At 35.9% G+C, this 24,012-nt stretch overlaps 3 protein-coding genes across 3 annotated transcripts; 2 read left to right on the forward strand and 1 right to left on the reverse strand.

The window, feature by feature from the left end:
- The first annotated feature begins 591 nt into the window (after positions 1-591).
- LOC133520022 (GTP-binding protein Di-Ras2-like) lies at positions 592-8,695 on the forward strand. Its single transcript, XM_061854271.1, has 4 exons — positions 592-1,009; positions 6,066-6,161; positions 7,705-7,965; positions 8,418-8,695. The coding sequence occupies exons 1-4, from the start codon at positions 872-874 to the stop codon at positions 8,550-8,552; spliced, it is 630 nt and encodes a 209-aa protein (XP_061710255.1). The 5' UTR covers positions 592-871; the 3' UTR covers positions 8,553-8,695.
- Positions 8,696-13,846: 5,151 nt separating this feature from the next.
- Positions 13,847-20,736, reverse strand: LOC133520015 (uncharacterized). The gene is made up of 5 exons (XM_061854257.1): positions 20,077-20,736; positions 19,591-19,812; positions 17,515-17,652; positions 17,037-17,256; positions 13,847-16,044 (listed from the first exon to the last, which is right to left on the reverse strand). The coding sequence occupies exons 1-5, from the start codon at positions 20,323-20,325 to the stop codon at positions 15,518-15,520; spliced, it is 1,356 nt and encodes a 451-aa protein (XP_061710241.1). The 5' UTR covers positions 20,326-20,736; the 3' UTR covers positions 13,847-15,517.
- A 197-nt stretch (positions 20,737-20,933) lies between these two features.
- Positions 20,934-23,385, forward strand: LOC133520021 (integrator complex subunit 12-like). Its single transcript, XM_061854270.1, has 2 exons — positions 20,934-21,503; positions 22,840-23,385. Exons 1-2 carry the CDS (start codon positions 21,075-21,077, stop codon positions 23,119-23,121), a joined length of 711 nt encoding a protein of 236 aa, XP_061710254.1. The 5' UTR covers positions 20,934-21,074; the 3' UTR covers positions 23,122-23,385.
- Positions 23,386-24,012: the final 627 nt, after the last annotated feature.

The following is a 24,012-nucleotide window of genomic DNA, read 5'->3' on the forward strand; positions in this document are numbered from 1 at the left end:
ATTTCATATGGTGTATATTGGCCTAATAAATTATTTTTATTACATCCAATCAGTAATATAGAGGTAATTTGCGGTTTAGTTTATTATTTACAAAATCATGAAAAATTGGTAACCGGAAAAAGTCTAAAAAACAAGATCTGGGAGCCTACCGCAAACCATGTACAATGTGCTGCCTCCCTGTCACACTTACGAACTAATTTTAAGTGCGACCGAGAGGCAACACGTCCAACGTGGTTCGCGGTAGGCCCTCTGTTATTTCTTCACTTTAAGAAAATTTTAATCACTTCCGGCTGGGTTGTTTTAAGTTTTAAACCTCAAATTCAAATTGTCACGGTGACAGCTGTGACATTTTCTTGGAAGTGTTTCTGTAAGTGAAAAATCATATATAATTTTGTGGGTATTTGATTTGGAAATTGTAATTTTTTTTTTTAACTTACTGCAATACTCTATTGAACGTACGTAAAAAGACTGAACTTTGGACTAAATATAACACATTTAGCCTCCAAATAATGAGCCAAATCCTTGTTATAAATTCTTCGGTTTATTTTATTACTACGCTGACAACATTGAAGACGTCACTTCATTTCATTCGTTTGTGTGGATGTGATTGTTTCGCTGCCTATGTAGTGTTTGATGTAGTGTAGAAGCAAATTGGGCGTTGTTGGCTTTAGTGGTATACTTCAATGAAAAATACAAATCGTAAAAATGTGTTGTTTGGAAAGATGTAATTCACATTTACGTGGACATGAGCAGTAGTATACGCATGTGTATATGAAACCTTACAATGAATTAAGTGTTACTTTTACGTAGTATCCTTTTCCATTATACGTTTAATTGATTTTATGCAAGACTATTTTAAAACATATAAGTAATGCCGGAGCAAAGTAACGATTATCGCGTTGTAGTTTTCGGTGCAGGTGGCGTGGGTAAAAGTTCTCTGGTACTACGTTTTGTAAAAGGAACGTTTAGGGAGTCATACATACCGACAATCGAGGACACATATAGACAAGTAAGACAAGTTTGCTTAAAATAGAACCAAATTACCTGCATAATCGATAATTTTATTCTGTATGCTTATAGTGGTATCAGTGCTATTGTTGTATTTGTTATTGTAATGTGCCGAATTGTATATGTTTTTTTTTTATGTAACCTTGTATAGGCTCATGTTTCACAGCCTGTAATGTATGATTAATAGCACCTCATCATCATCACTTTGATGGACTTAAAATTTCATACATATTTATTACAAAATTAAATATATTTTAAAACTTTTATTTGGTCTTCCAATCTGTAATTTTAGTATTTGGGATATACATTAGTCCATATCATATGCATAAAATTATAAATATTGTGTGCCATAGTTAATTGTAATGGTTACATCCATGTTTAATTGGGTAAATCCAAGGTAACTGGCATTCCATTTAGAGTGGCAAGTTGTCAACCAAAAGTTACTTGTGCTGTAATTAATACTAGAATATTATATTTTGTTTCTGCACTAGGTACTAGGCTACTAGATATCAATTTTATCAAAGTTCAATTCAAAATGATATGAAACAACCATTACCTGATAAGACACGCAATAAAAAATACTGGTAAATTATATTGAGACATGACTTTTTGCAGCACCAGTCAAATATGAATATTGTATTAAATGATCTATTTACGGATTTTCTGCCTTGGAAGAATTAACGTTAGTGGACTCTCAATACAGTGACTGTTAATTCAACCTATTCCTTGAAAGGGGTTATTCTAGAGCTCATTTGCCATAATTTAAGCCAGTTCTATGTGGGGTCTAAACTTATCTATCTCTTTTAAAATTATTTTAGTTCAATATTTTTTTTTCAAAAAAATCTGCATTTCGGTGGTCTAAAACTGGTAATTGTAAAAGAAGTACTTGCAATGGATTGGATTGCATAAAACCATTTTTACAATAGCCAATAAACAATTATATATATAGTTATTAATTTTATTTAAAGTAATCAGTTGTTTATTAGCTTTTTCTACAATTACCAGTTCTAGACCAAAAGACATTTTTTTTTCCGTTTTCCCTTCAAAGAATTTAGACCCTTGGTTGACTTGAGGGCTTAAATCATTGCAAATGAGCTCTAGAATAACCCCTATCAAGGAATAAGTCGCCCTATCTTTGACTTTCAAGTTTTACTAGACTTAAATTGAGTGTGATATAAACCTTTACCTTTATATCTGGTCAATTTAAGTCTAATGAAACTAACAGTGAATCATTCAAAACTGTTATTGCAAAGTTTTGTATTAAAGAGGCCTAGTCTACCAGGATCTCTAGAACTGTGTCATATGCATAATTATTAGGTGCTCTTAGGCTTCCAGAAACTCAATGTTGCCATGTTGAAACATAGTGTTCTTATCCCCACCAACCCTTTTAATTTCCCCCTTACAATTCTCATACATTCACCATAGAAAAATCTTTATTAAAATATCTTAAAACTCTAAAGATTTATTTTTCTTAATTACAAAATATGCCAAACTAAAGGTAATGAAACATACTTTAAATACAGGGTGACCTTAGCCATTGGACAAACCCTGAAATCCCACGTAGGGTTACTTCTCAGGAATGCTCTGACATTAATATTTTTTTTATTAGACCAAAAGATAAAAAAAATTTTTTTCAAACAAAAGTTATTTGCAATAATTGACAACAAAAAGAAACACACTGTTAATCTTTGGCAGTGTTTTTGACAATTTGTTCGAAATATTTGATAATGATGACATTTTTCAAAAGTCAGAACCTTATTAGTGTCATAAATAAAAGAGATAATCAAAAAGGTTGAAGAAGGTTCCATACTGCTCTTTGAGGATATTACCTTAGGAGCTACTAAAACATACAGGCTGCTCCAAAGTAAAGATTGGTAATTTGTTAATTTCTTCGAAACCGCTACACCGGCTGTTATGATACTTTGTACACTGGTTCTAAATACCCTAATGCATATGTACCTTTCGGCTTTGTCCAATGGCTAGGGACACACTGTATATACCAATGTCAATAAGGTAGTGCAATTGCAATTATGCTAAGAGTGGCTAAGAGATAGACTCAAATACGTAAGTCCATTTGTGAAAAAAGGAATTTCATTCGACGGTAAATATATGAAAATTGTAAGGGGATATTCAAGGGGTGGTAATGGGAACGGCACCACTTTTCAGCCTGGCAACATGGAATTTCTTGAAGTCTAGGCAAGGAGCGCTACAAGGATCGGCCCACGTAGCCAACATGCCAATCGTTAACGCTCCGTAGCGTAGCATAGTCATCTTTCTCTCTATCAAATCAATCTTCCATATTAGTGTGACAGTGACAGGTGCGTTTCGTTCGCTACAGAGCGTTAACGATTAGCCGGGTCCACACAGCGAGCATACGCGCGAGGCAATTTCCTCACGCACAATACGGCCAGTGTAGACGTGCCTCGGCCGAGGCGGCGCACCCAGGCGAGGAAAACGCGCGCGCCGCCTATGCTCGCTCTGTGTGGACCCGGCTATTGGCATGTTGGCTACGCGGACAGAAGTCAAACCGCGGTCTAATAATTAATTAATTATACATACGTCACAGTTCAAGAGATTTTCGTCCATTTATGGAGTAAAGGACTCTAAGCTCACAACAAAAAATCCTCTAAATGCTGTTGTTTTTGTTCTTTACCACTGTAAATTTGTGTCAGAGTTTGAATGTAACTAATATTCTGTCTTGCGCTGATTAAAAACTATGGGACTGTGATACAAATTCGTAGCCAAAATCTCGTTTTTCAATATACCCATTATTAATACTTGAACTGGGTACCACAAAAATGATAAGCAACCTACAAACTATGACAAAAAAAACATTAATTTTATTAATTAATTATGAAAATAAGGTTGTAAAATTGTGACCCAGGAGACACAACCAAGTTGATAAAGCTTAAGAAGGGATCTATATAATAATAATTAAATTTATCTATTAGTTGCCAAGATCTTATTTTTATGCTGAAGGCATTCAAAAGATTGATCTGCAGGGGTCCGACAAAAAGTGCGGATGACGTAAAAATGACGTAATCTTGCACACAGGATGATGTTTGAGTTTGTATTTAAACTTCCGTGTGACATGTAGTAACAAAGTAGTATTAATGAAGTAACAAAATAATCGTAAATGAATCCATGGAATTAATAATACAGGTGGTAGGGTGATGTAGTGAATAAAATAAATTTCACGAAACTTGTTACCATAAGGTATAATTATTATTATTACTCGTATCAATTATTTCATGTTTGGTTGTCTCCAAATGTCTTTTAATATTGCTTACCTTCGTTGGTATATCTTGATTACAGCAAGAGCAGTATACGTGTTTGTCACGTACCTCCAAAAACGGAAAATTGCCACAATATTCGAGTAAAGATGACATTTTAGAGCGTTTTCTTATACATTAGTAAATATAAATTTTAGCTAAATATAATCGTGAAGATACAATAGCTAAACAATAACGAATTCAATTTATTATTCATCTGATTGACAATGTGTCAGTCAAAAACGTACTTACTCATTTCAAGTGGCGATATCGTTTAATAAAGAGGTTGACAAATGACAAGTGATAATTGTTAATGAAAATCAAAAATACTATTTGAAATCATCCTATAAGTGGTTTGACGTCATTCGCACTTTTTGTACGACCCCTGTTGATCTGTAAACTTAATATGAGGAGGTCATGGAAGAATTTCTACATAATATTTACTTATTTATTCTAAAGTAATAATCAAATGCTAAAACCTTATTATCTTAAGGCACTTTCTTATTCTGTTGTTGTATATTTTTATTTGATTAAATGTGTTTGTTTAATTTTTCATTTTTATTATTTGCCTCGTCATTTAGATTATTCACATCAGTAACTTCAGGTGAGTTTCATCCATTATGTTTTTATTTTATTTTCCGTTTTTGTAATGCATTTTAGTGGTCCAAAAATGTGTATATAATAACAGACCTACCTATTAAGGTCCAAAATATGATTATGTGTTAGTCCGACATTGTAACATGCATATCGGGTAACATATCTGTGTCGACCGTATAAGTTAACTTTGGAGCAGTGTAGTAATGTACAGCCAGCTGCAGGGCAGTGACTCCCCTGCATAGACTGATTGTATGCAGGGGCTCCGGTCGGGCTATTATGTGAATAAAATAATAATGATTGTGCAGGTCATTTTACCATATTATTCTCCATCGCGCATGCTGCTAAGTACACTTGTTTCGGCCTTGCGTCTCTTTACTTGACATTGTGCCGTATCGCCAACTTGGCAAGCATGTCTATTACCAATTACCATAGTTTACGATATTTGTGGCCTTAACATAATTTCATGACCTAATGCACTAATCGATTAAAGGAACATCAATAGTTCAATTTCAACAAAACATTATAACTATCGGTCGGCCTGGATATAGAGAAATAGTAAGCATAGAGTGGTCACTCCATACATCAGTATTCAGTTTTCTTACCAAAACGGTTATTTTCGTAGTCGACATCTAGCGTCAAGTAGCAGATTTATCAGTACTGCTACAACAATTTGATGCAATTGATGCATTACTGTACATGTATGCAATAAATAAATACAATACAATACAATTTTCAGCTAATATTATTACCGGAACTCTAATTTCAACTCATTCTGCTTGTAATATTAGTTGGAAATTGTTGAGCAAATGAGCAATACACTTTTAGTCAGTCGCGACACTCGAGTGACATTTAGTGTTAAGTAGCGGCACTGATAAATCCGCAACTTGGCGCTAGATGTCGACTAAGAAAATAATAAGCGTTTTGATAAGAAAACTGATGTATGGAGTGAGCACTCTATGCTTACTTATTTGTCTTTGGCCTGGATTACCACTTTGCGTGTGTTTAGATCATTAGGTTCTAATTAAATACTCCGTCGGTTTAAATACAAACATATATCCAACTATTAAAAATAAAAATATACCCATTCGTCCCATTGTAGTGGTTCCACGTTCCTATTTAATTTTAGCTGTTTTACTTCAGTTAGTAGATTGTACGCGTGTCTCATTTGAACGCTTTAAAACGTTTCAGGTGATAAGTAGTAACAAGACAATATGCACGCTGCAAATAACGGATACGACGGGGTCGCATCAGTTTCCTGCGATGCAAAGGTTATCTATCAGCAAGGTAAATACCGTTATGTACCATAGTCCATAATATACCAGGGAGAAAAAAAAAGTATCATTTTGAGGGTACAGTGTAGTACTTTCCGCGAGTACAGCCGAGACGCAAATTTAAACTTACGATTACGATCACTGACCTATTATAAATCTATGCTTACGATTATCTAAATCTTACTACCTAGTGATTTATTGCGTTCACTGATGTGACAACAATGAATCAGGAAGAGCTTCTTTATTCATGAAATAAGTTTACCTAAGTTTTTACATTTATAATTTTTATATATTGTATTTTTGAAACTACACAATGCAAAGGAATAGTAAATTGAGAAAGAGTTGTGATATTCGGTCCGAACACATATAATTTTTGGTTTTTCATGCTATTTCTGCGACTAAAAGTCCGTCATCTACATTTTTCCTAGTAGTAGAGTAGTCGTGGTCATTGCGGTCGTTGTAGGGCCTTTTCGCTGTTTCCCACCATGCTTCTCTATTTATCGCCTGCCGCACGCACAGATTCAAAGGTGACCCGGTGAGAGCTTTCAGTTGGTCGGTCCATCGCATTGAGGGTCGCAATCTGGGTTTTGTGCCATCGACTCTGCCCTGGACAACCAACCTCTCCATGGCGTCGTCTTCCCTGCGTGTAACGTGACCGTAGTAGCTAAGGATGCGAGAGTGAACGATTGCCGAAACCTTGAGCTCCTGGAGAATTGATATATTAGTGCGACGCTGAGTCCACAATATCCGCAGCATCCTTCTCCAGCACCACATTTCCAAAGTGATAGATATGGGTCGGGAAGGCACACAAGTGACACACAACGTAGCCATTAGCGAACTGTTTTATTTAACTCGGTAACTGGTTTATATCGCGGTGGGCGCAGCCACCGTGCGTACGTACATCTACCTATGCATGCATGATATACAACAATCCCATCCTCGTCGCCACTGATAGATATGGGTCGGGAAGGCACACAAGTGACACACAACGTAGCCATTAGCGAACTGTTTTATTTAACTCGGTAACTGGTTTATATCGCGGTGGGCGCAGCCACCGTGCGTACGTACCTACATCTACCTATGCATGCATATACAACACAAAGCATCAATGCGTTTTCGTCCACTCTCTCTTACTGTCCACGTTTCAGCACCGTAAAGCAACACTGGGAAAACGAGAGATCTTACGAGACGAGACTTAGTTGCCTTTGTTATGTTGCGGTCTCTCCAGATTACAAAACGCGATTCGCGAGGGTTTCAGGACACGAGGGTCAAACAATCTTTACTACCAAGATTGTTAGAAGAGTGAAACACAATAGTTTTAAATTTACGATACAAGTGCATCATAATTTTAAAGTAAATTCTACCGGCCAACTAAGGAAAAACTCAAAATTTTAATTCAACTTAAGCACTCTTGTGGATAAAATGCTTCATCAGTTTTTGAAGAATAAAGAGAGCTTTTACGAGCTGGTGTGGTGAAAACATAGTTATCTAAGAAGCTAACGTTAATGAAAACCTTGTTTTACATAACCACTGTAAATGTCCTTATTTTCTTACAGGGCCACGCGTTCATATTAGTCTACTCCGTGAGCAGTAGACAGTCTCTTGAGGAGCTTAAGCCAATATGGCAGACGATAAAGGAGATAAAGGGCGCCGATCTGCCGAGTATCCCCGTGATGCTGGCAGCAAACAAGTGTGACGAAAGTCCAGAAATCAGAGAAGTTTCTGCGAGTGAGGGGCAGGCTCAGGCACAGATGTGGGGCGTCTCCTTTATGGAAACATCTGCTAAAACGAATCATAATGTCACACAGCTTTTCCAGGTTAGTAAAATTGTTATCTGATGAGGCAATCAACCCTTTCTCTTTGGAGGCACAATTTAGTCTAGTTATTTTCGGTGGTAGTTACGTTACAAGCGTAGTTATTATGTTGCCTAACTAATTCCTAATTTAGGAGGCGGAACAAAAATTATTCAAGTGTACTCCCACTGCCAAGTGTTCGAACCACCCAAAATGGTGTTTCGTAGAAACTTTAGTATCATATTTGTCATCATTATTCATCTTGCTAAGTACACGAATCTAAAACTCACTGGGAGTAATATCACATCAAAATGAAAAGTTCTAAGTTCATATGCCGTTCCAGCTGGGATTAATATGTACTTAAAAGTAATATTTTCATTTCACTTTAAAAAGTGACCCAGGAGACTTGTCCACTGGAGAACTCAAAATTTATTTGACATGTTTGTAATAATAACGCTAATATGTTCTGATTTCAGGAATTACTGAACATGGAAAAAAATAGGAACGTTTCCCTTCAAGTAGATGGCAAGGGAAAGAAAAAGAAAGACAAAGTAGTGAAAGACGGCGGCGAAGCTTCAGCGAGCGGAAGGGAAAAGTGCTGCGTCATGTAGTGATACAGCGGGTAACCCTTCACTTTGTTATAAGTAGATCTATTACCTTGTACCTAAAATTATTCAGTCACATTAAATCTAGTCATTATTAAGTCATATCTCGATGATTTCGCACGACATAGCATAATTATTATAACGCATGATATAAATAAAACTATAAGTACTATAATTATGCCTGTAAATAATAATTAATATTTAATATTGTGATGGAACTGGACAGTCATCAGAATGCATGTTTTGCTAATAATTAAAAAGTATTTACACTAGTTGACTTGTTTAATAATGACTGACGTGAATCATTAATAAAGAGATGCGTGGATATCCTACGATAGTGTGAAAATACAACGAAATGAAGTCCATAGGACTTGCTGTTAATTGATTTCGTATCCGGAATTAAGTTAGTCATTTTACTGATCCGATGCTAAAATATTGTGCAGTGATACGACTTTTCTTGTAATCTTTTTGTAATGTTTTTTTGTTTTTGGCTTATTTATATTCTCTCTTTCTCTCTCTCTCTGTCTCTCTTTAAATTATTTTACCGTCTCTGGGGTATTTTTTATTTAACAATAAAGTAGATCATGTACTTAGTGATCTCATGTTTTTGAACTACTTATAGCTTATATAACATGTGTTAACATTTATTATATCGCTCATTAGAACATGTTCTGATTATAAAATAAATTCAGGTGATCTATTAATGCCAATGTAATTCACTGTTAAAGAATGAACCGCCTAACTATAGAATATGAGGCTATTTACATACCTACTAGACCAAAAAGGGATTAGTTCCTAATGAAGTAGAAAAAAGCATATTGGTATATTTCCTGTGCCAAATTTTAGCCCAGTCATAGAAAAAATTAGCATTTGTACTTGGCATACCAATCATTAACGTCACATAAAGATACGAAGATTTTCAGTTTACAAACATTTTTTTTCTTAATATTTGTTACAAAATTGTGCAGAGGATATTGAAAAATAAAGCTCTGAAAGAAAATCTTTCATTATTAAATATTTTTTATAGATTTTTATCTATATTTACCGTAAACCACTGGCACCACTGCGCTGGTAAAAATCACTTCTCAACTACTCTAATTGATGGACTTAATAACTTAAGTTACAATAGTAAACGTATTTTCTTGACACTACCTTACCATGTATGTAGATACATTTCGATTTCAAGTTTTTATACACATGTAACATTTAAGTCATGGAGAATGAGGTATAATATATAAGTAGCATTTGCCTCGAAACGTAGCCGTCGCTAGTTTATAATGCACCTAATTTATCATTCACCAAAACATATCTAAATAGTCCAGTTTTAAAATATGTATTATCTATTTAATGTACCACTAGTGGGTAATATAATTTACTCGTGTGGCCGTTGAATGTATTGTTCGAAAATAGACATTAGGAGCAACGCCTTTGCACGTAATTGTGCCAGAATCTTCAACGAATTGTTCGTATATTTTTATGTATATTGTGTTCACTCGTATTGTAAAGTAGTACAGTACCCAGACTGAAACAATGCTGAAGTACATATTCACAGTTATTTATTTAATAGTATGTGATAGTTAATATGATGTAGAGTTAGACCAATATAAGTCAGCAATGATTTTGATAGCGCACAGTCATAATTACATATAAGTTAGACGCTTAAAACAACACTTGCACGGCGTGTGCTATCAAAATCGTTGCAGACTTTTCTTGGTCCGAGTCTATGCATTATACAAAAGCGAAAAATGCTATATTTCAATGTTTTAGGTTTGGCATATACTCTTTAATGTAATTTAGGTAGTTATCATTGTTTGATTTTCTTTCATTTTCATTCATTGCTATGTAGACGACAGTACTGGGGATGCCTATAACACAGGCCGGGCCAATACCCCACGTTCTGTGGTGCTAGAAAGTCGTGAAAAGCTTGTGTCGGATATAGGGAGCGTGCGTAGAAGGCCGCACAGGAGCCGTCAGATTTTTGGTGCGAGGCGTAAATGTGATGTTTATTGTTCCGATGTAGCCCACAAGATGGCAGAACCTACTATGCACAAGAAAACACGTGACGTGTAAATGTATTAAATTGTTGCAATCGCAATCTGTACCACGCACCAAAAACGTCGTAAGCACAAAATTTATGGCGCTTACGCTTTAAACAATATCTCATGGTGGAACATACTGGTTCTCTGTGCCAGTTCCATACGGAGTAATAATAGTTCAATTGTCACAAGTTTGTGCGTTTACCGCTAAGTAAACCAAAAAACTCGGTGTGCTCAATAAAGCATTGCGATACTTTACTCCGGGGCAAAGACTGCTATTATTATAAGTACCCAAGTCGCAAGTTGCAAAGGCGCGCTGTACGAATCCCAAACTCACAAGCAATATTGAACCTTGAAGCCTAAGGGGAGACTTTGCCTCCTTGTGTGTGTTCTACCGCTTGTACAACGGGCTGTGCTCTGAAGAATTATTTGACATAATGCCAACGGCCGCTTTCTATCACCGCACCGCTAGCCGTTGGCAGGTTGTTCATCCTAACACCCAGAACCTAAATGGTAGCACACTGAGCGGTTTTCTTAAATTCCTGCCGCGGACGCTCCGACTGTGGAATTAGCTGCTGAGGTTTTGTCAAGGGCTACAGTATGGGGTTCTTGGGTATTGCACAGATTTTTAAAGGGTCGGCAACGCGCATGTAACATCCCTGGAGTTGCAGGCATTCATAGGATACGGTGACCGCTTAACACGATGCGGGTATGCCTGTTTGTCACCAACGTGGTATTACAGAAAGTCACTATAAAATATTTTTATTTTTTTACTTTTCTTATGGTAGCAATGGTAAAAATAAAGGAGACGAAAATAGACACGGTGTCAAGCACATATACAATTTTGTACACTTATCATTTCATTATTGCACGATATTACCAATTTAGTTAATATAACGATGTACATTAATAATAAAAGTTGTTAAATGCTGTGTTGTTATAGTCGGACCAAAGTTGTTTCATGTTTATTGATGTAAGTTATATAAACCTAATTTCATTTGGTGTCTAAACTTTAGTTAAGATTAATCGGTTAGGGTATATTTTATACACTGTATCTCTCTCTTTTATACTGTGACTATACCTGCTTTTGCTATTTTCATACAAATATTTCTACTTATGCTATATTCATATTAATTATCATTAAACACGGGTTTTAAAAACTAAAATTTCTTTAAAAATACTCCATTCTTTAAAATAATCAGCTTACTATTTTCTTACATTCCTTAGTGCCACTGGGTCGATCAACCTTTTTTTTTCGTTGTTAATTCAATCCCGTTAGTTAGAAGACATCATTGACAATATTAACAAGTAATTGCTTCAATCTTATTTTATTGGAATTGAAAACTTCTATGGACTGCAGATTTATTCACGATAATTGTACAGATACAGGTGAAGATAGAAAACCGTTAATATCAAATAAACCTCTTGTGTAAGGTGTAAAGTTGCTATTGTTTTGTAACCTTTTCTAGTTATTCAAACTATTATTGAACGTAACAATTAACTACAAAACCAAACACAAAATTTACAATCCATTAGTGAAACGAAATATTTGTGGACCTATTTAAAACTGAAATTGTTATGGAGTAAATAGTAATTATTGAGTATTGTAAAAAATAAATATGAACATCACTGTGACCCAAGGGACAACGAATAAGTACAAGAAAAAGTTGATTGGCCCACAAAACATAACGAAATAGTAAGCTTATTCGTTTAAGATGTGTTCATTCCTAATTATACCTATATATTTGTATTAAAATTAATATTTATAGCAAACCACAAACACTAATATTAAGCAAATTTTCCAATTGCGTGTTTTCTCTCAGTAGCATCTGCTAGTATTCTATCTCAGTGTCTAACTAATACCTACACTTTTAAACACCTATTATCATCAGTAATGCTAATAAAATGCTCCTTTACTCTTCAAAATGGTGCAGACTTAATATTGAATGGCAATAATATTATAGTAGTTGCTAGAGATTCGTCTAAGTAGAAACCCTGAATAAAGGCGTTGTACCTTAAATATTATGATATGAATGACTTTCAAAGCTTAAGGATACGTAGGTACCTAGACTACCTTGTGTCTTATGTCAAATTTTAATGCTGTTTCTTGAATTTAATTCATTTATGAAACAATTCAAATACAATGTCTTCAACTACATATCCGACTAATGATTTTATAAATATAAATACCTTATTTATCCTATTATTTGTATAACTTTTGGTGCAATAAAGAATATTTACTTGTCCTATTTCATAATGCAGGAGAGTCGACGATTTTAAATTAGGTACTTAGTTATAAATGAAGTGATGTAACGTAACTGAATGCGTACCATAATTGTATCTAGTCCATAATACCTACGCTCTAGCAGTAGTTTAGAAGTAGAACTTGCCTCATTACTTATTCACAAAGAAGCTTGGCTAGGATAAAAGTGTTGCAACATTTGGCTTTACACGATAGAGTGAAGTGATGGTCTGTTTGTACATATATATTGTTTTGTTACAATGCTGTATTTATTGTGGGTGCGAATGTTGACCAAAACGATAATGATGATGTAGATCGTAAGTAACGTAACTGAGCAAAGAAGTTGCTTTATTACCCACGTACGAACTAGGTAATATTTAACTTCCACAATGATGCTTACAAAAATTACCAATTCTTATATTTTTAAATCAATCTTGTGACATTTCTCACTAAGGCATACAGAAAATAAAACAAATTATAAAACACTCATGTTCTTTTTTTCATCATAACCAAACCAAACCTTTGTTGTTCTATAGCCTATAAGTATCTATACAACTTAGCCATTAGGCGGGTCCACACAAAGCGAGCATACGCAAGAGGCAATTTCTTCGCGCACAAACCGGCCAGTGTAGACGTAGACGTGCCTCGGCCAAGGCGGCGCGTTGCCGCCGCTGCCAATTTCCTAGCGCGTATGTTCCCTCTGTGTGGACCCGCCTATTAAGAAATAAAGTTAAATAGACCAAACGACCAAAGTGTATTGGGCCACAATCAGGCGCGGATACAAGGGGGGGGGGCATAGGGGCAATGGCCCCCCCCTAAAACCCTGGCTCTCACATTACTAAATTGAGTAACATTTTTTTTTACCTTATTTTCTGTGCAAAAATATATGATTTTCTCAAAATGGCCCCCCCCCCTAAGCCAAATCTTGTATCCGCGCCTGGCCACAATACTTTTAAGAAGATGTAAGTAGACCTTTTGGTGTCGGTTAGTAAAATTTCTCAATGTAAAATGAGTAGACATAATTATATTGACTAGGACTTTATTAAAGTTTACAAAAATATCATTACACATTCACCGCTGAGCTACGGGCGTAGCGCTACGTCGTAGCTGATAACATAGTTTTCCCGGAATGTAGAGGCAAAACAACGTCGTGATTAGCGCTGAATTGGGTTAAAAACATTTATTTATTTATTTTTATAATGTCACTTACAGTATACACCAGACATGACACATAGGAATATAAGAATTGAATCATAACATAGCTATAATAAATTACAATAAATTACTACCAAAAACAGTTAGTCAGATTTTAAATATAAGTACCTACATATTATCTAATTAGTGCTAATGGTGCTCGGGGCGACTATAGTCATTATCGAGTTACAAGATTCGTTTCGCTATAGTCTCCTGAGACCCAGAAGCAATTGTTTTGTTTTTGAATTTGGAATCCTTAGTTACACAATAAAAGTTCAAAATAGATTTTGGAATAAGTACAAAAATTTATACTCAGGGTCTTAGGAGGTTAGAGTAGATTATCAATGAAAAGTGCTGAAAAACGACCTAATAGATATTTATTGCCTAAGGGAAGTTATTAACGTCCATCTGAAATGCTGCATACATTTTTTTTTCAATTTTATTCTGTTCACTAAGTCTGGAATTATATAATCAGATTCTTGTTGCGTCCAAGTCCAGCGAAAGCTTGAATCGCGGCTGCACTTGTGCATTACGTAGTACGGTCAATTTCGAGCAGAAGGCTAATTCAAACTTACATTTTCACATCTAAATGATGTCATTTTGTTCTTATTCGCCCGTGCGTCTCGCTGAGCCCGCCCGCTCGCCCGAGCGAAATGCATGCACGAATGATAACTAAATGATATAATTTTGCTATTCAAGTGTACGTTCGAATTGGCCTCCTACTCGTGCGTCATGGCGCACTGCTCGTTTGCAGGGCTGCCAGCCCGTCTGCATCTGGTGGCGTGCAGTGGCGGATTTGCAGTGTTGGCCGCCCCTTTCTCAGCACCCATCATATAGACTGCCGCCTTGCTGCCGCCCCTAATGTCTTGCCGCCCTAGGCCCGAGCCTACTTGGCCTTAGGGCAAATCCGCCACTGGTGGCGTGTTATACGAGTTGTGCCAATTAGGCGCGTAAACTGTTAAAACTAACTGTACTATGCACGCATGCAGAGCGCACGCAAGGCGCGAGCCGTATATTTGCTAGATCTGTACTGTGCACATATTTATGAAAATGATGATAAATATACTTGCAAGCACAACAGCCTCCTTTTTACCTTTTTCCGCTAAAACTCAACCATAAACAGAAACGTAAAAAATTGCACCTTATACTACATTTCATCCAAAAATAAACCTAGTCATTATTTACATATTACTGGTAAAAAGCCAACATAAATAACGATTCAATTTCAATTCAAAAATATCACAGAGTTAGTCGAACATGATTATATTATACCTGCCTTATTCTACAAAACAGGGCCGTAACTAGAAATGAATTTTGAAGTTGGGTACCTGTAGTATGGTGAAAAAAACTTGGTGTTAGTTATGATCTAAAAAACCGTTTTTTTTCGGTCTACATGTATTTGAAGGCATTCCCCGTCTACGACCCTGTGCATATTTTAATATCAAACGGAATTTGATTCCCACAAAGCTTCTAGTTCTACTCAGTTCGGTCCGTGCATTTTAAAATGCATCACCACTGCCATCATTTAATCTTGTATTCCCATGATTTCTTTTTCTAACTGCAGAATCTATTGTAGACAGTTCAAAATCATGATTATAAGATTTATACTCTTGCAATCGTCCAGTGCTAGAAGACCTCTTTAAAGAAGTTATTGGTATTGTTCCATTACTAATACTAGGTCTTGCAGCCTGGATTCGTGGGATTTGAGCAGAACTTGTATTATTAATTTGTGCACTCGTAAGTGCCCGCGTACATACATCTAATATCCTATCTAGAGTGGCGCTGCTTATCCGATCTCCACCAGCATCTATGCTAGGTAGCTGATTATCGCTTACGTTACTTGTATTAGTCCTACCACGTTTTTCATTCACGCCAATGCTAAATAAACCACATAGAAAACTAAGATTAAAGGGAATGTTAAGTATATACGTAAATACTATCATCACAAGAAGAACAACTAATATAACAGTAAAAGCTACAGTTAATAAACCTGTCATTATTACATTCAGGGGAAACCACATGCCATCTGAAAAAAAAGAAAAAACATACATTATTAAAATTAGTTCCAGATGTAATTTATTTGTATTCGATCAAAAAAGTATTAGGATACATATTTGGCTGACTGGCTAATAGGGTAGGTAGTCTGACAAAAAACAATTAATTCTGCTATTACTTTATGTTCAGTGTGACTCAGTAGACATTAACGTTTTGAATTTGTCCATGGAGTCACATATTCTATACCAAGTTATTATTACATATATAGAGATGTCAGATGAGCCAAATATGGACTTTGCCGAATACGAATATTTGGTTCAGCTCATACCTATTACTTGGTTGGGCTAAAACTGCCTAAAGGTACAAATTGGAACCCCGCGACGTGTCGCGACCGCAGACGACAACTGCAGACTTCAACACGTCCCCGCGTCATGTCTGTGTTAGTTTCGCATAGGCGCATACCACGCAGGTGTAGTTACTTCGCTTTGACGTCAGCGGCACTATAGATCTGCTGTCGGGTTCGGCGCCTTGTCGTCTACGGTCACATCACGTCGCCGGGTTCCAACTTGTATCTTACTTTACTGTTACAATTTAATTGGGTTAATTTTGTGATATAGGATACATGTTATAAATTACCACAAAAATCTGCTATATTTACTTAAAATAAATTGTTTATTCGGTTAATATTCGGCAATTCGAACCAACAGGCAGGGTTCGGCAGGGTTTTCTAAGGGTTCGGCAGGTTTTTCAAGGATCGGCAACGCGCATGTAATATCTCTGGTGTTGCAGGCGTCCATGGGCTACCGGTGACTGCTTACCATGCTTGCTTGCCACCAACATGGTATAAAAAAAAACTATTTGGCCAAATACGAAACATTGAAAAATATGCCGATATACCGATAGAGATGAGCCGAATACCTAATATTCGGCTCATCTCTATTTTTATATAATTTACAATAAAATAACTGTGTAAGAACAAAAACTTTAATAAAATAGTTTTTTTTTTTGTATTAGAATTCATACCTGTTATCCCATGTATTATAGTCTGCACTGTAGCACTTATAGTGATCATAGGCTCAGATATAATTGTAGTAAACATCCTCACACCGATTTTCAATGGGTTCATATATTTCAAGAACTTTATAGGATCGGGAGGTGGCACATCACAGGTAGAGGACCAGAAATACCATTTACATTTATTAATTGCTGACATGTAGCGATCAAATTCGTGTTGCTCAGCCTCCTGCAATGAAAATTTGGCTTTAGCATAAAAAAAATCTTTATTTGTTGATAATGTCTCCTGGGTCACATCCCAATTTATGATTATTTTTGGTGGGTAATGGAATTTTGAGGAATGGTAGGGATATTATTATTGTATTTTTGAAAGAAGTCCTGGTCTACCAAAAACCGAAAATATAATACCAAAGACCCAAAAACCTAAATTAATAAAGTATCAGTTAATATAGTATTTTACCTAGGAGACAAAAAATAGGAAACTTACTTTGTATGAAAGAAATACTTCATATAAATATAATGCAATAAAAACAATAATCTTGAAGTGTCTATGGGACATATGATTCCACAGCCACATCATTGCACCAGCAGCTGCTAATATTCCAAACGCCATTGTGATTTCCATCTGAAACATTAAAATACAAAAAGTTATAAATAAAATAATTAAAAGCTATGGTCACTTAAAGTCACTCACATAGTTTTGCTGCTCTATCACTTTGTTGATTGTGACCATTTGTGTGATAGTGATAGTGATGGGTCGTTACCAGTAACCTACTCAAAGTGGAAATATTCCCGGTAACGGTACCAGTAATATTACCCGCGGTCGGTAAGATTGAGTAACTTTGAAAAAATAATTAGAATGTTTACGTTTTTTTCGTGTTAAATACTTAAATAAATAATAATGCTATTATCTACAGTCACAAAACAGTCAAGGATTCTCTTATAGAGTAAATTCCCAATGTTACCCGTAATATTCCCAATACTACCGGGTATTTTTCCAAAGTTACTGTGAACAATACTATCTGGAAGTAATTATCAAAATAAAGCTTAACTGTATAAAATATATGCGGTCGCGGCTGCCGCTCTCGAATTGGACTTACTAGTCATTTACGTAAGTGCCGCAATGTTATAGGCGCTGTTTAAACTACTTTAAACCATCATTTAATTGATGTTAAAGGCCAATGATGATGATAAAATAAAATATTTTATGTGTATAAATCATTATAGTTAAGTATAAAAATATAACAATCAACATTTTGTGTAATAATGATCACAGTTTTATAAAAAAATATAAATAATTTTTTTTTAAATAAAATAAGCTTTATACATACAAAGGTACATATACATATATGTATAGTAGTGTCTGATCGAAGGATGTTTTTTTCCGAAACCGAAAGTTCGGTTTTGGTTATAGTTTCGGCCGAAACCGAAACTTTTATAAACGTATTAAAATTGCGGAGTAAAATATCAATGGACCATTAGACCTTTCTTTTTAGGCGTATGCACAATGAAATATCTATAATTCGCGTAGATGGTACAAAATAAAGCAATTTATTTATATTTATTTATTTAAACTTTATTGCACACATACAGAAAAATTTACAAATGGTGAACTTAATGCCAAAAGGCATTCTCTACCAGTCAACCATTGGGTCACACAGAGACATTTGTGTATGTTGGTGCAGGAAAAAATAACAAATAACAACACTACAACAATTTCAATTACACAATTTAAGTAAAAATACGTCAAATAAAATGAATTATGAGTTTAATCTTAACTATCTTAAGAGATCACAAAATTTACTAAGCGGACACTCATACTTACACCTCTTTTAACCCTTTTCCAGGCATAGTACTACAATTTCAGCTTTAGCATTGCGATTTAAGGTTCAAATTAGATTACACTTTCACGATATGTTACTTGTCTTCAAATGAATCATCAAAGCTGGATTAATTGGAATATATTTGGATTTTTTGGGAAAACCTTGTAGATTGGTGCGGCCTAGAAAAGGGTTAATCTGCTAATTTAAAACAATTGTTGTATAGCTCACTACTACTGCTACATATTTGTTCCCTAATAGTCAAATATTTTACTCAATGGACCGAATTGATTTGGAACATTGCATGTTAGCTGTGCAATCATAGTGCACACTGCACAGGCAAGTATTAACTGCAAAAAATCGTAAATATGTTCAAATTCTCCAAGTCAAACGTGAATCAAATAATAATAAAATATTTAGATAGCATCGTAAGATTGAAGATTTTTCAAAATACCGGCACAGAAGCGACCCGGCTAATCCACAAATCGAAGTATTCTCATGTGGCTATTAAAATCGAAATCAAAATTCACAAGAAAGCAGGCGTTAGCATAGCGTAGGCACACTTTGAAATTGATTTTAATTGTGACATTGTCACGCAAAAGGTCACTTACCATAAGGACGAAATTTGCTCGTATTCTTTATATGAATAACCTTTCAGAGCATCCTTATGGCAAACGACAATGTGGTACCTTTTGCTTCAGAACAAATAAGTTTGTAAGAAATCTAGAAGGTCATAATATTACCTTATATTCCACCAAATAAAATTGGATGTAATCATTCCACGCCATAACTATTCTTTCGGAAACACTAGGCTTGTAAATGGCATTCTCCACATATCCCACTGATCGACGGAATATTTCCTCAGATAGACCTACATTTGGATTTAGGTAATCATTTAAAGTGGTCCATTGACTCTCGTCAAATCGCATTTGAACTGAAACTTCAACTGAGTTGTCTTCATTTTTCTGTAAAAAATTGTATCTAAATTAAATAAGGGTTCCGGTTTTTGCCATTTGGCTACGGAACCCTAAAAAGCATGTATGGCAACAAAACCTTACTTTGAGGCTAAACAAGTAATGTAAACACTCAACAGAGTCAAATGTTAGGCATGCTTTACAGAACAATATAACCTTGTATTTAAAAAAGTAGAGGAGTGATAAGTTTAATATTCCAGAAGTCCTTTTGCAGTGTTATGTACATTACGCTTTAACAGAAAAGTTACTGCTTACTTTATATTGCCCTCCTTTTAATATAATGGCTAGCATTCGTTTAAAGAACCAGTCTCTCATCCCTGTACTTGCGGATTCTGTAGGCCTAACCTGAGGCAAAGACATCCTTAGATCAGGTGTAACATCAATATTCTCATTTTGTTGAAGTATTGCGTCATTTTTATTGTGCCAAGGGTCTGGTCCTTCTTGCTGTACAGTTTCAAGTGGGTAACAACACATACAAATCGTTACTAACAATGGTATCTTCATTTTTAGTTAGAAGAGTATAAACAAGCGATTCTGTTCTAATAAATAAGATGTGATGTGAATGAGTTTATTTTTGAAATGACGTTTGTTTAGTTTACTGACATCTGACTGACATATGTTCGTTTTGTGGATATCCGGGCTATAACCGCGAAAATCGAAGTTAATCAATTATGGGCATTTATCTCTGTCACTCAATCAGAGTCTTAGTGAGAGTAAAAGAGAAAGATCCCCACAATTTGCGAATTTCGGTTTTCGCGGTAGGCCCCCTGTTCCTTGCCTCTACTTCCATATTTTAGTTGTGTACGCAACATGTACGCAATGACGCAAATAGATCGAAAGTATTTAAGGTACACCTCACGCCGCTTTGTGGCTTTCTTTGGTAATTTATTGAATAAATTGCACGTTAGGTAGATCGGATAATAGTGAAAAACAAAATCAACTTCACCCTTGGTATACCCATATATATTCCTAAAATATTTAACTTATAATTTTCCCCCACGTTTTATAAAGATGCTTAAATATAATAGAATGTCTCTTTTGACGTTTTACTTACTGTTAAGGTGACATTGTCAAATTTGACAATTTAATTTAAAAATATATACTAGCCGTGCTTATCCAACCTCGACATTGGCAGAATCATCAACACCTTGATGGAGCCATAACACGAAAAATTTATTGGATTGAGCTGCAGAGAGGCAACATTTATTATTATTTATTATCCATATAAGTACAATACAAGAGTTTCAGACGAAATGTCTTCAATTGATTTTGATCCATCTATAAAACTGTGCTTAAAGCACTTACACTCCAGTGCCTCAGATTCGACTGAGCAACTCCGGCTAACCCTCGATGATATCATTCGTCAGACGTATGGCAGCGCAAAAACCTTAGCCAATACATTGCCTAAGAAGTATTTGAATGAGGAAAAATTAGAATCGCCTCGGATGGCGAAGCATAAGAGCGAGAAAGCGTCGAGTTCGAAGACGGTACCTATACCGCAGCAGAGTCCGCAGCAGCTGCAGATTCCGGAGCGGGAGAACGACGACGGGTCGGTGATGGACGGGGAGCTGGCTTTCGACCTGCTGGAGGAGGACCTCACGTGCGCGGTGTGCCGGCAGATCGCCGTGCAGGCGGGGAACAGGCTGGTGGAGTGTGAGGCTTGCCATGCACTCTATCATCAGGTAATTTTAAAATATTTCGCTATGAAAACCAGTGGCGGATTTACCCTAAGGCTCAGTAAGCCAGTTATTAAGGACAGCAGTCTATAATGATAGGTGCTGAGAAAAAGGTGGTTAGTACTTAGTACATGGCCTGGGGCCTACAACCAAGTCTGCAAATGTTAGTACTTAGTACAGGGCCTGGGGCCTACAACCAAGTCTGCAAATCTGCCACTGATGACAACCTTATTTGATTATCTTAAAGCCTCTTGTATTTTCCACTCCAATCCAATTAGCCTTTATTCACTGACTCGTTTATCATTCTGTTATGTTACTTTGGCACTATTTTTAGTTGTCACTAGTCAGGTTGTGTGTATGTTAACATTAAGTATGAGTAATAACTTTGAAATAAAAATTCTAATAATTACTCAAACGGGCATATCAAATGTTAGAATGCACCTTGAGTTTTCAAAATGAAGTGCATTGGTTAAATATTTTGTTTATTAGGATCACCAACAGAAGATACAATTCACATACTATAATTTACATACTAAAAGAGCACATTTATAATTGATCCCCAACTTAAAGGCAATCACAGCATGCATTATTTAAGTTAAGATTCAGAATAAGAGCTTAATATAAATATAAATCTATTTCAAAGATTTCTAGAGAACATCAAGCTTTATTCACCTAAACCTACCAACATAAACAAGTGTCTGTCACTCCGACTAGTTTACATACATAGAGATACAGTATTGGACCCGGGTACATCCTTAAACTACGCCCAAAAGAGAGGTACGGGCATTGAGAATGTCATCTTGCTGTGTGTGATAGAGCACAGTGTAGCGGATGTCATTCCAGATATAGATCGGAGCCCAACTGGGGAAGTACCTCTACACACAGTACAGAAAACCGCAGCCAAATAACACTAGACCCTACTCATAGTGTTGTGTTCCTGCCGGTGAGTAAGATTGCCAGAGCTCAACGAGGGGCGGGGGCTGCTAGGGTTGGCAATGTGTGTGTAACTTCTCTGGAGTTGCAGGCGTACATAGGCTATGGAGACTGCTTACCATCAGGTATGCTTGCTTGCCACTGATGTAGTATAAAAAAATACAGTCGGGATGACAGAATGAGGGGTTCTTATGGAACTTTCAGTAAGAGCTCACCTTTTTCTTAATTCCCCACCATGACGTTAGTATGGTTTATGGTGGGTAACAAATAACCAGACTGAATTACATAGGTTATGTATGGTACGTTGTCAGGAATCTTAAAACGTGTTGTATGTACTTTCATATCTTTACAGATAATGACTACATATCAGCCACTAAAGTACCATAATCATGTTATGAATTTGTTCCAGGATTGCCATAAACCCGTAATCAGTGATAATGATGTCAGCGCAAGTTGGCAGTGTGCATCCTGCCTCGCGTCCCAAGGCTTTGTCACTAGCTACACCAAGATATCATCAGCCTCTAAATCACCCACCCATGTTTCGGGATCCACTACTCCAGTTAAGATCTCTTCTGGAAGCTCGTCATCTAAGGTTGTTACACCTAATATTAATATAATCTCGGCTGACAAAAGACTGCAGATTATGAAGAAGAAAGCAGCAAAGCAACATGAGAAGAAGAAACATAAGTGAAACAGTTTGATTTAGATTTTAGCTGAATGCATGTAAGATATTGTTTCCTTAATTATTGTAGACATACAAGTAAATATGATTCTTAACTCATTATAAAATGTCAATTTATGATTGCAAAAACAATTGTATTTAACTTTACGGCATCTGAATAGGTTAACAATTGCAATAGTTGCCATCATCCACCATCTCTAATTGAGTTACATATAATGTTTATCACGCAATTGATATAATTAAACAGACAATAAATCAATTATGAATTATGAATTATGAATTAAAGTAAATGAAGTAGTTGCAATATAAAAATTTACCTGACCTACTTTCTCCCTTCAGTCACATCTAAGAGCTGTGTTAAAACATGCCCATAATTTAATCCTATTTTGCATTTGCAAAAGAAACTAAACTCTAGTCTAAAGTCTGAATATTCTGAATTAACACATTCAGTGCCAGCGCGAGCTCTGTGCTACGAGCGTAGCTACGTAAACACGGGTAAAACCTGTTAATTTTCCAAAAAAAGGAAACAATAGTATTTTCTGCCCTCCGGGCGGATAGCGTCAAATTTGTTCCCGCTGCGCTAAACTAAGTTACCGCTTTCCGCCTCCGTCGAGCAGAAAAATAATATGCACACCACGGGAGGAAACGTAAATAGGACATTCCATCCCGCGTCGTGTTTGCAGACGCCGCAGATGAGTATACATTATATGTAAAATTTGAGTTCTAGGGGTGGGGGGCTGCCTGTACCTGCCTACGTCCATGTTTGTAATGGTTAATTTTCAATATGGTCAATTCTAATTAACGTTCGGCCAGCACTGGTATATAATACTTTTTCAACGAGTCATCTAAAATAATCCTTTCTTTTCTATGAAATATAAATAATTCATGAAAATTGGTATA

The sequence above is a fragment of the Cydia pomonella genome, chromosome 7, assembly GCF_033807575.1.
Source record: "Cydia pomonella isolate Wapato2018A chromosome 7, ilCydPomo1, whole genome shotgun sequence".
Classification (NCBI taxonomy): domain Eukaryota; kingdom Metazoa; phylum Arthropoda; class Insecta; order Lepidoptera; family Tortricidae; genus Cydia; species Cydia pomonella.

What these genes read in the sequence shown, in the direction of transcription:
- LOC133520015 (XM_061854257.1), bottom strand. Translation starts at nt 20,325, where the DNA reads ATGAAGATACCATTGTTAGTAACGATTTGTATGTGTTGTTACCCACTT. An exon ending in AAGTATTTCTTTCATACAAA is followed by an intron (nt 17,257 to 17,514) that starts GTAAGTTTCCTA and finishes TTTTCATTGCAG; the next exon opens with GAGGCTGAGCAACACGAATT. An exon ending in TATAATACATGGGATAACAG is followed by an intron (nt 16,045 to 17,036) that starts GTATGAATTCTA and finishes CTTTTTTTTCAG; the next exon opens with ATGGCATGTGGTTTCCCCTG.
- LOC133520021 (XM_061854270.1), top strand. Translation starts at nt 21,075, where the DNA reads ATGTCTTCAATTGATTTTGATCCATCTATAAAACTGTGCTTAAAGCAC. An exon ending in GCCATGCACTCTATCATCAG is followed by an intron (nt 21,504 to 22,839) that starts GTAATTTTAAAA and finishes AATTTGTTCCAG; the next exon opens with GATTGCCATAAACCCGTAAT.
- LOC133520022 (XM_061854271.1), top strand. Translation starts at nt 872, where the DNA reads ATGCCGGAGCAAAGTAACGATTATCGCGTTGTAGTTTTCGGTGCAGGT. An exon ending in TCGAGGACACATATAGACAA is followed by an intron (nt 1,010 to 6,065) that starts GTAAGACAAGTT and finishes AAAACGTTTCAG; the next exon opens with GTGATAAGTAGTAACAAGAC. An exon ending in AAAGGTTATCTATCAGCAAG is followed by an intron (nt 6,162 to 7,704) that starts GTAAATACCGTT and finishes ATTTTCTTACAG; the next exon opens with GGCCACGCGTTCATATTAGT.